At 37.5% G+C, this 15,866-nt stretch overlaps 1 protein-coding gene across 3 annotated transcripts in view; it reads left to right on the top strand.

Moving 5' to 3' along the window:
• Positions 1-15,866, top strand: part of BNIP3 (BCL2 interacting protein 3) — a 48,882-nt gene that overhangs the window by 28,573 nt on the left and 4,443 nt on the right. For all 3 annotated transcript variants that reach the window (XM_068771109.1, XM_068771110.1, XM_068771108.1), the window contains exons 2-3: positions 793-928; positions 10,886-10,967. In XM_068771109.1, the coding sequence (XP_068627210.1) occupies positions 793-928; positions 10,886-10,967 (218 nt within the window). The remainder of the gene's footprint in view (positions 1-792; positions 929-10,885; positions 10,968-15,866) is intronic.

Here is a 15,866-nt window from a genome sequence, read left to right as displayed (position 1 = left end):
TACTGAAAGTAATCGTTTTAGTCCAGCGGATGGGCAAGTTGATGCGACATTGGGCAAAATAGATAGTCGCTGGTACCTTAAGGTTTTAAAGTTGGGACCACAGACTAGTTTAGGATGTTAGTCCACAATGTGGAGAGTACTTGTTGAAGTCTTTGAAGACACTGGGTGCCGATTGCTTTCAGCGTGTTAATATATGTTAAGCACTTTACGTTCTACAGCTAAAATTATGATTAAATTGGTTTCATTTGCTCCCATATTGAATATTTCTGTTTAATTTAAATTTGTATTAAAATAACGTAGTACTGGTGTTATTTAATTGTTATTTCGCATGCAAAAACTCGCGTGATTGCAATAAAAACGGACATAATAGCCGACCGGAAGTCGGCCATGTTGGTTTACGGCTGTTATAGTTTTGGCGCGTATTAATGCTAATAATTAGTCGGCCATTTTGGAAATATTGTTTAGAGTTATTCGATTTAAAATGATTTTGTATTATATTCCTCGTTTGGTATTTTTCTAGTATTAAATAATAACTTTGTCGAACTATATTGGGAAGATATGTTTCTAAATAATAAATAGTCTAAAAAATGTACGTTTTGCCGACCCACTTTGTATATTTAATATAATAATAACTTATAAATACCAGGCGAACATGAATTTGCAATGGATGTATAGCTCTGTGTTGTTTTTAGAACGATTAAAATTATTTCAATATCGAGTATTCTTTATGTATTCCTAGTACGTAAATAAATAGGGACAAGTATTTACATTTTTGTTTTTTTTTTTTAACAGAATCTTGGGTGGAACTGAACACGGGCGGTGGACTAGCTGCGGTGGAAAATGAATATATTCGTCTGCTGAGGGAGGCACAGCGAGAGAGCCGGGACTCTTCTGTGCGGCACTCTAGAGCTTCCAGCGTTAAGGGCAGGTGAGAGAGAGTTCTTTTTGATTATGAAGTCCTGGTATCTATTGTTTATATATGTTACTCTTATTGTATTTATTAAAAAAATTATAATTGATGGGTATGTGTTAAACTGTTTCCGTTTATGTAATCCTGGTGTTTATTTATTTAATAATAAAATATATAATACCGATCAGTACAGCCTTAGCGGTAGAGAAGTGAGACTTTGAGTCCGTAGGTCGCGTATTCGATTTCCAGGATACAATCTTATATAAATAACATTTTATGTGTTAATAATATAGTATTGCCACTCTGCTCATAGATAATTTTTCAGAGGATGGGCAGCAGCGTATGCGTACCATAATACCACACTGCAACGCCAATCTCCCAAAAGGAATATAGTAGTACCAAAAACAGTGCAATAAATAGTATAATATAAGATGATAATTACAAAGAAAATACGTGTTAAATATTTGAACAATTAATAATGTTGCAAAATAAAATAGTAAGGAAACCTAGAATGTAGTGGTTGAGGATGGATGTATGGCTAATGGAATGAAAGAGAAAGACTGAGAAAATTGTAGAATGAAAGAAACAGTACGACGGATAAAATGATACATGAAAGAGAAGAATGATAATAATAAAAAATATGAATAAATTACTAGAAATAAAAAGTCCCTGTCCCACACGAGATAGGGGAACGAGAGGTCCCCAACAGCGGGGACCATTAAAAAAAATCTATAACGAATTATACCGTATAACATCATCGTAATAGTGCTATATAAAAAAAAACGCCAATCTCCCTACCAAATGTGATAATGTTGTATCCCCCCATAGATAGATATCTTTGGAGGCCTAGCTTTGCAGTCAATGTGCTGAAACATCTCTGGCGATTAAGTAAGAAAATTGAAAAAATAAATTAAAATAAAATAGGACTTGTGTCGGGATTTCTCTAAGAAATAGACAGCAGTTACCGATATGGCCATGTGAATTCCTCAAGGTTCGGGATAGACAGACAAGTGCAGCGTTGGACATCATATACCCACAAAGTGGGCAGTGGATTTTGTTATGGGTTTCGCGAGCACCTGAATGTAGACCGCTTCAAACTGTTCCTATTGGAAATTTATCTTTAACTATATATAGGCTTTGGTTGAAATTGTTTGTTTTTGTTAACGTTGAGAAACTAGGACATGAAATTAATTATTTATCTATTATGTGTCCGAACTGTAATCTCGACAACGGAATAACGCTTTATAGTTTATGTGCTCCTAGTACTTTATTTACCTGTAAAAGAGAAATCTGGGTAATCCGCTATAGAAATATATTATTATTATTATTTATTATCTGTGGATCAAAAATACAAAAGAAAGAGAAGGATAGCAGTATGATTGTAAAATAAAAAAAAAAAAACAGTGGGCTACGGTTTATTACAAAACATTTAACTAACTACCGTCACTATATATCTTCCAAACGGCGTTTTATGCTCGCCTAGTAAATAAATATTATTGGAGATCTGTGGGGTGGCTTATGTCCAGTTGTGGGCGGGCATCTTACGACTGAAATCATGATACTTCCCAAATATGGACTCTCGAATATCGCAATCATAATTTTTATGCACGTGAATTTAAAAGTAAAAAACAATTGCCCAGCGTTGGACTCTCACTAATATGATAAGGTAGAAGATACCCCTATAAGAATATCTAGAACTCGTTTTGTATGCGCTCTGATTATTCTATTGTTTTAATAATCTTAGCATGCGCTTACATGCCAAGGATGTTCCAATTTAGGATGTATCGATAAGAAATCTATTATATTATATACAGGATGATTGTAGATGTAAAAAGTTAGAGATGTACATAATCAATATACGTAATTATAATAAAGTATGAAAAATTGTTTTCAAAATTATTGTAACTACATATTTAAATAATTTATTGTTTTCTATCTATTCCTGCAAGCTTTGTACTGACAGAAGTTATTGTCTTAAAGCAGCTCAATATAAATATTAAATATTTCATAGTGATTTCAAAAACACAGGATGATTGTAAATAGGTGTGACATTACTTACTTACTCCGCTGGCTCAGTGACCCAAAGTGGGTCTTGGCCTCCGAAGCGAGAGACTTCCACTTTCCTCTATCTTGCGCCATCGTCTGCCATTGGCTGACATTCAATTTGCGCAAGTCTGCCTCAACGCGATCGATCCAGCGATACCTGTGTCTACCCACTGGTCTTCGACCCCTCGGTTTTTCCAGGTACGCTACCTTCACGCTCCGATCCGATCCCATTCGCTCCAAGTGACCAAGCCAGCGGATTCGATGAGCTTTATATTCGCCAATGATATTTGGCTGTGCTACTAAAGTCTCAATTTCGGCATTCTTTCGGAGCCTCCAAGATCCGTCTTGATTTCTCGCTTTGCTGACATTGACCTCTTTAAATATTTGACATATACTGATATTGTGGTGGTTGTGGAAAAATATGTACCTAGTCCGCCATATTGGAACGACTTCCATCTTGAATTTTAAATTTTGACATAATCATCGTGTTTTACTAGTGTAGCCCTTTCATTTGATACCCATATTGAGGGGGTTAAGGAAAAATATGTAATCCGTCATTTTGTATCGGCGGCCATCTTAGATTTATAATGTTATTGATTTTATTACATTGTATTGTAATCTAAATTAAATGTGTGTACCGAATTTCAGATCAATCTGACACCGGGAAGGTGCTTAAATTTCAATTTCTAATTTTGACCCAAATAAATAAACAAATTCCGTACGGGTCGAACTAAATAAAACCGTTTAAATTAAAAAACTAATATCGATATCTATAAAATTCGGACGTTTAAAGCCTAGAATAAACATGGTAAATGTTTATCGTGTTCTATTTATTTGAAATCGCAACTTTGTAGAGACCTGCTCCCGAGCTATGCGCGCCTGGTACCGGTCTAGCTTGTTTCGCGAGATGGCCGGCATTGGCGACTATACAAATAACTTTAGCGTTCCCTACCGTTTCATGTTCTCCTGGTACATTGTCCAGTGGATTGTGGATCAATAGTTTAAATAAAAAGTTTATTATTTTTATAAATAGTTAAATACAGTAATACCCCGCTTTACGCGACCCCGTTATACGCGGTTTCACTATAACGCGAATTGCAAATTTCGCGCTCAAATGCCTCGAATTACGCGAAAGAGTGCGTATAAATATAATGTAGTCATCGACTTCTCTATCGTGTCTTGACCATCTGTCAAACAAGAACACTGTTGGGTGTTATGAACGTATTTTACAAGAACGTAAACAAAACGTTACCCAAAAGACAATAGATGTATTTTTCCGTAAAAACAAAGAGTATGTATTGCATAAAGTGTTCCTAGAATTAAACTGATTGATTAAAATGATTTGTATTTTTTTGTAATAATTTTTGACTATGTTTAATCATAAACCTCGTTATACGCGAATTTCAGTTAACGCGATTTTTTTTGGAACGTATCCCTCGCGTAAAGCGGGGCATTACTGTAATACATAATAATGATAGTTTTGTGGTGGAGTTTAACAGGTTAGGTAGGCAATGTTAGAGAACAACACCTAACGAGCTGGAGCACAAAACTTAAAACGCTCGGATGAAAGATAGACACAGTTTATTTTAAAAGTCATCCGCCTACAACTTCAGACACACCAACGCCGTAATAAATTATTTGTCATGTGAATGAAATGATTTTTACATAAAACTTTCACCGCTCATTTGTAAATATTAAACATTGATTCAAAATTGATATAAGATAGTATTTAATTCCATTTTCCATCACAGCACTGATCTAATACAAATACACAAAACAACAACACATATGTCACTTGACGCCGTTCGCCATTATTATATTTCATAATATTTTTCGGCGTGAAACGCGGTTTTAACAGCCGCCTACAAATCATACGCCGCGCGTCCTTTCATTTTGCGCATGCGCAGACCGATTGATTGACAGATAAGCGAAAGCATTTTGACAATTGATTATTTCGCTACAGTTTCAAAATTTATGTCACAGTGATCAGGCTTTTATCATGTCCACTTCTGGACATAGACCTGCTCCATGGGTCAAAAAGGACTGGTAAGAAGTGACCTGCGTCCAGGGCCTTCAAGATGTAGTAAATAGTAATAAGTAATTATTTAATGGAATCGGGCGTTATCTCGCGGAAGTCCATCCTAAGTAAGAAAAGGACTCTGTGTTTGGCACTAATCGGTGTAACATTACTCCTGAAGATGCTCCGTGGAGGGGTGAAACACGTGTTGAGTGATTTGACGGTGGCGGTTGTGTGATTCGTATTGTTTGCCGCATACGCATTTATCAGCGGGCTGGCGGGCGGTGCACTTTGTTGCACGACTACCACTGCATGAGCGGAAGTGGCTAAATATTGGTCCTTTTCTTACTAAGTAATAAGTAAGTCATGTAACAAGTAATAATGAACCTTTTAAAGGTGGTAATGAGAAATTCAACGCTATGCTAAGTAACGCTGTTTGTCCTCTTTGAGAGTGGGAGGTTGCCGATCTGTGGTCTCCACCCCTAAATCTTAAGGCCCCAGTGGTTATCAATAAATCATCGGAAGATCTTGAAGATACATATAGTATGTGATGCAGTACAGCAGAGTTCCCCAAACTTTTTTTGTATCGTAGACCCCTTGCCATGTTTTTCCGTGTAGGGTAGACCCCCTACTTACCTGATATTGATTTTCTGTAAATTTCTAACTAGTGAAGTTTAGTGTTAAAAACTTAAAGTAAAAACACATGTTAATTTATATATTTATTAATTGAATTTAAATTAAAACTACTCAAAATAAAATTTTGTATCTGTTATGTATAATATACGTAACAAACCAGAGCGAATAGCAACATCCTTCAACTTACACAATTTTATAAATATATATAATATTTTTTTTTTACTTCATAGGTACTTTTATAAATAATGTAAATGTTTTGATATTATAAGATAGTATGATGTACGTAAATAGGTACTACCTGTGTATGTGTTGAGATCCACTATCGTGGACCCCCATTTTCAATTCATGGACCCCCAATTTTTTTTTCGCTGACGTAGACCCCTTGCAGGTTGTCATAGACCCCTGGGGGTTGATATAGACCACTTTGGGAATCACTGCTGTACAGGAAATTAATAATTGGTTTAACATTTTAACACTTGTAAGGTGAATGTTCAGTTAAAATCTAACCTAACAATCGCCTTTGGTTTACAAGTGTATACATCCTTATGTTCATTTGTTCATATCCACTAATGATGATTTACAATGATGACTTGTGACGTCATGAAAATTAAATTTAATAAAATCTTGATTCGGATTGAATCCTTAAAATGCCATTTTTTGTGCCTTGTTCTGGGAAGAAGTAACAATAAACTCAGACAGGTGTTTTTTGTGATACTGTTTGGTGTGATTTTTACAATGTAATTAACACTAGTACAAAAATTAAATCCCACGCAACATAAATATATTAAGACTAGCTGTGCCCGCGACTTTGTCCGCGTGGAATTTATCTGAAATCTTTCTTAACATAACAATACTCAAAGTTGTTCCTTCTTATATAAGCTACCTGCTAGTATAAGTCCATTAAAATTCGGTCCAACCATTTCAATGTTTGTCGGAATAAACAGACAGACAAAAATTAATTATAATGTAATTTTGGTACAAACACTGTATATTTTATATTATATTACTAGCTGATACCGCAAACGTTTTGCAAAAAAAAAATTGATATTTTAATTTACAAATAAAAAATAAGGGTTGATCGTTGAGGGGTGAAAATTTATGGTTGTATGTATTCTTGTATGCTGTATCATAAAAAATAAAATTTTTAAGTGTGAACAACCTTTATCACTTAGGGGTATAGAAAATAGATAGTAGCCGATTCTCAGACCTACTGAATACGCATATTAAATTTGGTAAAAATCAGCCAAGCCGTTTCAGAGGAGTTCAAGTTTGAAAACCGTGACACGAGAATTTTATATATTAGATATACATATGTATGTAGTACAGTACCCAGCGATGAATACGGCACATCGACCTTTGGAAAGAGATAATCGGCTAATTTCTGCTTAAAAACCGTAGTTTAACTGAAGGATGCTGTGAAAATATACTGACCACGTTTCGTCACACATGAAAAACAAACTCGTACTTGACATGTGATATTATAAAATAAAAACACTAGTTTAGAATCTGAACTGTAACGGTATATCAGGGTTGCCAGTATAAACATTTAGCTACACTCCTCGAAACCAAATGCTTTCAAAATTAATCAAAAACTCAATGTTTCTTACCCATAAGATAAAATAATTTGTAAGAAAAATTGTAAAAAATTATAAAACGCTGTCGTGCTGGTAGCTGGTAGAAGAAAGATCCGTATCAAATAGCGGCAACCCTCTCCCAACTGTCTGCGTTTAGTTTAAGCGAAAAATAAATATTGTAAAAAAACACTAGCGTTATAAATTAGATTTATTAAAAAAAAACCTCAATGTTTTAAGACAGGCGAATCGATAGTAAACGGGCTGGACTTGTATATCTACCTGGTGATTTAATATATATATATATATATATATATATATATATATGGAAACTGCAAAGTTTTTATTTTCACCAAGAATATCGCACGTATAAAGTGGCAGTGAATGGTGCACATCGTGCAACCGATGGCAGTTGGGGCCGAGTGACCACCACGAGAGGTAGACGCGACGTGGGTAAGCCCACTAGGTAGACCGAAAACATGAATAAAGTCGAAGTCTTTGACAGAAGTTTGTATCGTTTAAAAAGAATAAATTGTAAAATCTTTTGCAAATCCAATGCCAATATATCAACGTCAATGTAATTATTAACCCTTTCCACTCCTATGTCGAGTGTCACTCGACACAGGTTTTGTTCCACTAGCTCCACTGTCAAGTGATAGTCGACATGGTGTTATACTTCTTTTTGTTTCTTAAAACAGGAAAGACTTTTGTTACTAAAATATTTGAATCACGAATGAATGAAGCACATTCTAGAATCGCAAGATACTATAATTCAATTAAATTTTAGCTGGTGGAATAAAAACAAAAACAGCCTTAGAGTGGAAAGAGTTAAAGGTTAACGAGAAGTGACAACCCTGAAATTCACATTCTGACTCCTCATTCGACCTTCGTAATTCTAGATCTGAGGCTATGTAATAGATACCTGGATAATGGGTCAAGCGTGAATAACGCGATACGGTTTGTGCGGTTTGTGTAAATGATACTCAACGCTGATGCTCTACCAGACACGGTAGAGTTTTTTTTGTTTCGGTGGGGGAAATCTTCCGGTATTCAAGATGCCCTGCCTCTGGGGGGAGGACAGGGGTATGTGGGATTCCTACCCACTAAAACCCTCCCCGGTGGTCGCCCCCTGCGCTAAACGGGGGACCGCGGTATCTCCCGGTCAGGGATCGCCACGCGATCTTCCCTCGCGCCGTGCTATTTTTCAATAGCCCGTCTCGGGGTATGCGTGTATACGCTACCCCCGAAACCCTGGTGGTGCTATCACGATGGTTCGAGACCACGTCGAACCATCGTCCGCCTCAGAGTAGCCGAAGCTAGTGGGAGTTTAGGGCCCCCACCCTAAACTCCCGCGACTCCGAAGGCCCCGTTTATGGTAGGGCTCCCATTCACCGGAGGGCCGTCGTGAGGCGCGTCTCTGCGCTGACGGCGTCGTCGCCGAGCGGGATCTGTTCTTTGCCGATCCCTTTCGGCCGCCTCCTTCTGGACCATGACAGACATGGACATAGAGTTTGTTGTAACTCGACAATACACCAATACCTCGCTTTCCGTCGTTTCGTTTTGAGTTTTTTTTTTTAAGTTGCGTCGCTGCTTAATTAGCACTAATTTTCACTGTGCGTCGTTAGATTTTCGAGGTTGCGTTATTTTGGGTTCGAGTGTTTAATTTTTTTTTTAATTTTCTTTTTTTTTCCAAAGATGGCAACACTTGGTTGTAATTGCGCCGTGCCATCAAAACTCGGGGATTCCCTTTCTAATTAAAAATTAACACAATTTGAATACAGTTCTATTTTCACTTCCTTTTGCTAATTTTATATATATATATATATATATATATATATATATATATATATATATACATAACACTGAACCCTAGCATCAAGAACACACGTGACGTTGAAGTTATTTATAGTTTTTTGTGTTCGGTTCTCGGAAATTCAAACCGAGTATTATCTCGAACTTACTATAACCTTATCCGTAGTATAAATAGGTGTACTCCCCATGTCGACAGTTCAGTGTTTTTTTTTCGAGTTATAAAATTAAGATCTACGATCAGTGATACAAAGTGACTATTTGGAAAGTTATTTGGACAGTGATTTCTCGATCGATTCGGAAGCGTAGTTTGGCCTAAGCGAAAGTACACTTTGTGTTAAAGTAGGGTGACCATCTGATTTGTGAATAAAGGACTCCTTGTGAACCAGTGGTGTTTCATTTCGAGTCAGAACCCACAGTGCAACATATATAATTGTTTTTTACTTTGTAATTATTTTTATGTAAGTAAGGATGTACATAGCTCGCCGTTTAAGTGCGCGACGTGGGTATACCCTCCACTGTATCGATCGATGATATAGTTAAAGTCACTGGAAGTTACTGGATACGGGGAGTGTAAGACCAGTCATCGTGACGATCTTTGAGGGAGACCAATGCCCAGCAGTGGGTGTCTGTCAGCTAAAAATAAGTGATGTAAATTGCTTGAGGTGTTATTTAAAAAAATATACAAAGGTATAAAGTACTGGTCGAAATATACACCTTTGTGGAAAACCTGCGTCCGCGAGTTTCAAATACGAAACGGTTTTATACCAGCCAATGCGTCTCCGCAATAGATGTTAAGACGTAATTGTAAATGCGTCATGTGAAGTTCAACGTGCGATAATGCAATCTCTGCGACGGTCACGTCTGTCCGATGCAACTGAGATGACACGTGTTCCTAACTGATCGTCTACGTATCGGGACCTCGATGTTGTTTAATTAAACCTTAAATGCATGACTTTTATTTATACTTTAAAAAAAATATTTATCTTGCAGATAAGTGCACTAAAATGCGGGGCAAAAAAAATAAAATGTATATAATTTTTAAAATTACTTTTTAATAAAACCTTGTGTTGCATATATAAAACACTATGCATTTACTCTCTCATTTTATGTTTAAGTGGTATGTTGCAGTTTTACATCATTATGCATTTAAGGGTTAAAACACATTACTTGGGACATCAACAACGACTCATTTGTTATTTAATGGAATCAGGCGTTACCTCGCGGAAGTCCATCCTAAGTAAGAAAAGGACCAATATTTAGCCAATAATAATATATTTAAGATTAGTGCCAAACACAGAGTCCACTCTCAGAGTTGACTCTGTATTTGGCACTAATCGGTGTAACATAACTCCTGAAGATGCCTCGTGGAGGGGTGAAACACGTGTTGAGTAATTTGACGGTGACAGTTGTGTAGTTCGCATTGTTTGCCGCATACGCTTTTATCAGCGGACTGGCGGGCGGCGCATTTTATTGCACGACTACCACTGCATGTGCGGAAGTGACTAAATGTTGGTCCTTTTCTTACTAAGGATGGACTTCCGCGAGGTAACGCCTGATTCCATTAAATATATGTTGTACAGATAGATAAGTTTCATTATTTTGAGATTTCTTTGCTAATAAAGTTATACAAGAATCTATTTCGATTGTTTAATTTATTAAGAGTGTATTTGTGGAATCTGTGAATCTAAGATAGTGTTCTGGTAAGGAAAGATTCCTCTGCAGCCTAATTTAGAAATGCCTCTATCACCATCCGATGTCCCTCGAGTTATTTAGTCTTCCAGAAAGGTCACTAATCAAAGAGAAGTTAAGAAATATATATTATCTCTTGTTAGCGTATTAATGTGAAATAAACTCTCCGCTGTGATTATAACTAGATGTTTGTATTGTCCACAGCCCAAAATCTCCGCCGAACAGTCCGAATCTGGAACCTTCCACGGAAGATGAGCTCAAGGGTGTTTATATCAACTGCTGGAGGGTAAGTTGTTTTATTTATTATCGCTTAACATTGGGATTCGTAAAGCACTATCTCTGTCCCCCACACTACCTATGTGACGTTTTGTCAGTCGTATTTCGTGCGACAGAGATAGTGCTCTAAGAAGACGAAATTAGTCGAATGTCTCTTTCCAAAGGTCGATGTGCAATATTTATCGCAGGGTATTATTGTACAGTACCAGCCAAAAATTTGGAAGCACGGTCTGCTATTGGCCAAAACGAAATAACACCAGCTACAGGTGGTAAAATTTGTAATGAATGTTATCTTTGCAGCTTTGTACTTTTGTTTACATGTTAACCAAAGGGATTGTTGGCTCTCATTGAAAATGTTTTACCAATTTCTTAGGTTTTGACGAAACAGGTGTTTTATGACTTAGGCGGTTGCATTCATTTGTGGTTTGAAGTGTTGCTGTCGGTGTTATCTTTTATATTTCACTTTTTTAGGTTGTATTGGCACGCGCAAGTTGTGACATTAACATTATCTATATTCGTAAATTACATTTGAACAGCGAAGTGCTATTTGTATGCTTTGAGAGGAAGAGGATATTGTGAACGTGAAATTGCAGCAAGGCCTGGATCTTCTTTCTGTTGACTTACACTCTTGCAAGAAAGCAAGAAATGGGGAAAAACGCAGACAGAAAAAGGACAGGCAAGTCTAAGATAACAACTACTCAAGAGGATAACTTCATCAGAGTTCTGTTTAAACGGAATCGATGCATAACAGCACTACAAGTTACTGCAACAGTGAATAGCACACGAGAAACGCCCAGTTCAGTAACAGATGTTAAACGAGGAATTCTGGCTGCAGGTCTAAATGGATGTGTTGCTACTACGAAGCCCAAATTAAAATTGAAAAATAGACTGGAATGGGCAGACACATAAATATTAGACCACAGATCAATGGAAAAATGTTCTATGGATTGATGAATCGAAATTTCAGATTTTCCGATCCAATAGACGTGTGTTATGTTGATCAAAAGAAGAAAGAGCTTCCGAAGCGTGTACAGTGCCAACAGTGAAACATGGTGGTGATGGTGTGATGGTTTTGAGATGTTTTGGGAATAAACCCGGAAATCTTGAGATTTTAGCTGGAAAACTAAACAAAGAAGGTTATTTAAATATTCATTTTCCGGAACACTTCCGTACTCTGTGGACTAAATCTGATCGATCCTGAATTTACATTTCACCAAGACGTATAGACGTAGTCGTATGCATTCATCAAAACTGTGTCAAAACTTTATAAAGAAAAAAAAAACAGATGAAAAGTCTTTAAAAATAATGAAAATACATAGTCACATGATCTGTCTCCAATAGAACTTGTCTAGGATGAACTCGATAGGAGAGTGAAGAGAATTCAGAACAGTTATGGGCAGTTATTAGAAATTGAATGGAATAAGTTTGATAAAAATTACTTCAAGAAGTTTATTAATAGAATAAAATTTGCGCTGAAATCATTAAAGAAAAAGGTGATCACTTTGATGAAAGTAAAATTTATGTTTTCCATAATTGTCTCTTTGAACTAAATTACTTTTTGTTTAATTTTTAACTTTAAATCAATATAGGTGTAGGTTACCTCGTTGCTTTTAAAACTTTTGGACGGTAATGTATGTTATAATGTCAAACGAACCTGAAATATATTTAATCGGGAATGTAATTAATAATTCATTTATCAACACTATCAGTGTTTAATTACAAATTAATATAAATCAATTTGAAGGTTTTAAAAAACGATTTAGTCCTTTTCGTGTTTTAGAGGAAATATGTTATTTTCCTCCTAGCAGCGTATCAGTCGTGATTAAATGGGATTGTAAATAAATTGTGATCGAGTCCATTTTCTTTTATGTGGCACCCTTTATTGGGGACTTCTCGTTTCTCTTATCTGTCGTGGGTCAGGGTCGTTTTTGTAAGAAAAGGACCAATATTTAGCCACTTCCGCACATGCAATGGTAGTCGTGCAACAAAGTGCACCGCCCGCTAGCCCGCTGATAAATGCGCATGCGGCGAACAATGCGAATTACACAACCCGAACACCGGACTTTCGAACCGCGTGCTTTTTTCGGTCTCGGTTCGTGCGGCAGCTTCCATTTCGATGATTGAGCCTTGGTTTCCGCGTCATAACCATAAACCCACGTTTCGTCACCAGTTTTGACCCTCTGGAGTAAAGTCGGGTCGTCGCAGACAGATTCCAACATCTCATTAGCAATGTTCACGCGTTGCTGTTTTTGATCGAAATTGAGCAATTTTGGTACGAATTTTGCGACGACCCATCTCATGCACAAATTATAGATTAAAATCGAATCACAAGCCAATTGATGTGTCTAAGTCCTCGGAAATTTCTCTAACGGCGATTCGACGATTGGTCAATATCAATTTCTTCACTTCATCAATTTTTTCGTTTGTTGTTGAAGTGCTTAGGCGTCCGGCACGCTCTTGGTCGTTCAAATCTTCTCGGCCTTCTGAAAACATTTTGTACCGTGATAAATGTTGCTTTTCTCCAAAGTAGATTCTCCGTATGCCACAGTCAACAATCAGAATGCATCTGCGCACTTAATTTCGTTTTCCTCACAAAATTTGATACACGTTCTTTTGAATAGGTAAAAATCGAAGACGAACCAAAGCACGTGCAAGCAAAGCGGCTGTCAACAATTAACTGAACATTCAAAATGGCCGAACTTGTCAGCATAAGTGAGAGACATACCAACATAACGCCGCAAAAAAATCGAAATTCGAATATACGTAACCCGCGAAAATTCTAAATTCGCGATACTTTTGAACACACCTCGTAAAAGATCATCGCAATCATATAACAGGTTGTCAAATATCTCCTTTCCGCTTTTTTGCTCTTTATTCAATGCTTTATAAAAAGTGTTACAGTGATCGGATTTAGTTCAAATATGCGCCGTTTTGTTCGATAATCTGTTTCCATCTAGACGGCAACTTCATAATACCTCCCTCGTAGAAGCCCCCCTCCTTATTTGCGAAGAACTCGGACAGCCACTTTTCACAAACCTCTTTTGAGTTCAACTTTACACCACCAAGGGCGTTCACCATGGACAGGAACAGGTGGTAATCACTTGGCGCTATGTCCGGGCTATATGGTGGATGTGATAAAACCTCCCATCCGAGCTCCCGTAGCTTCTGACGAGTCATCAACGAAGTGTGTGGTCTGGCGTTGTCCTGGTGGAACACTACACCCTTCCTGTTGGCCAATTCTGGACGCTTCTGGTCGATCGCCTGCTTCAAGCGGTCCAGTTGTTCGCAGTAGATGGTAGAATTAAGCGTCTGGCCATATGGGAGCAGCTCATAGTGGATGATTCCCTTCCAATTCCACCAAACACACAGCAAAACCTTCCTGGCCGTCAATCCCGGCTTGGCCACTGTTTGGGACGATTCACCGGCCTTCGACCACGACCGTTTTCGCTTGATATTGTCGTATGTGATCCATTTTTCGTCGCCAGTCACCATCCGCTTCAAGAATGGGTCGAGTTCGTTCCGTTTCAGCAGCATATCGCAGGCGTTGATTCGGTCCAGAAGGTTTTTTGCGTCAAATCATGCGGCACCCAAACATCGAGCTTTTTTTTGTATCCAGCCTTCTGCAGATGGCTTAAAATGGTTTGGTGACTAACTCCCATCTCCTGGCCGATGTCACGAGATGCCACATGCCGGTCTAACTCGATGTAGTCCATGATTTGATCGGTATTTGTCGTCACAGGTCTTCCGCTGGCTGGCTTATCCATGGTGTCGTTTTCGTCGGCTCTGAATCGTCGAAACCATTCCTCCGCGGTTCGAAGTGATAGAGTACCATCCCCCAAAACACCATTAATCTCACGGAACGTTTCTCTAGCGGATTTGCCTTTAACGAAGGAAAACTTTAAAATAGCGCGAATTTCGGCGTTAGTGAACTCCATGTTTACACGTCTATAACTGTTGAACGCAATATCCAAACTAATCATGCATAGCGTCGTTTTGTAGGTTATGTCAAGACCTTTCAAATTATGTATAGTATTGCCAGATACGAGCTCTGTAGCGCTTTGTACATAGCCGCGAAATTCAAAAGACAAAAAGGCGGAATGGAGATATTTGACAACCTATTATAATCGTCAGCTAAAAATGCGAGCTATGATCGCAAGTTCGACCTTACAGCTGTGCTACTACTGCTGTAACAAGAGAAATTGAGATATTTACTCAGATGTTCACCTGTAATAGATTTATGATGTATACATGTAAAGTTATGCGCATTTTATATTGCACTCTCTGTAGGTAGTCCCAAATAAATAAATAAATTTTAATACATTTATCATAAAAGCTTTTCTTCATGCTTTTAGTGCCGGGAGCCAATATATTGGCCGGCGCCAAGTACTTTTAAAATCTATTTGTAATAATGTTACAAAGGACGAGTTACAGAACCCTCTAAACAATAAACACGGTACCCTAGTGTCAAGAAGTACCGTGAACACATGTGACCTTGAAGTTATTTATAGATTTTTGTGTACGGTTCTCGGAAATTCAAACCGAGTACTATCTCGAACTTACTAGAACCTCATCCGTAGTATAAATAGGTGTGTTCTCCATGTCGACAGTTCAGTGTTGTTTGTTCGAGTTATAAGATTAAGATCTGCAATCAGAGATACAGAGTGACTATTTGGTAATTTATTTGGGCAGTGACTTCTTGAACGATTTGAAAGCGTAGTTTGGACTAAGCGAAAGTATACTTTGTGTTGAAGTAGGGTGACCATCTGATTTGTGAATAAAGGAATCCTTGTGAACCAGTGGTGTTTCATTTCGAGTCAGAACCTACAGTATGTAACAAAATGTTATAAATGATATATTTTAATTATTAGAGAATTAAAAAATATAGTTTTTTTATTTTAACCCTGCGGGA

Source organism: Battus philenor, unplaced genomic scaffold, assembly GCF_028537555.1.
Source record: "Battus philenor isolate CCGP_79_NKW_IND1 unplaced genomic scaffold, ilBatPhil1.0.hap1 SCAF_30, whole genome shotgun sequence".
Classification (NCBI taxonomy): Eukaryota; Metazoa; Arthropoda; class Insecta; order Lepidoptera; family Papilionidae; genus Battus; species Battus philenor.
This window is presented reverse-complemented; position numbering and strand designations above follow the sequence as displayed.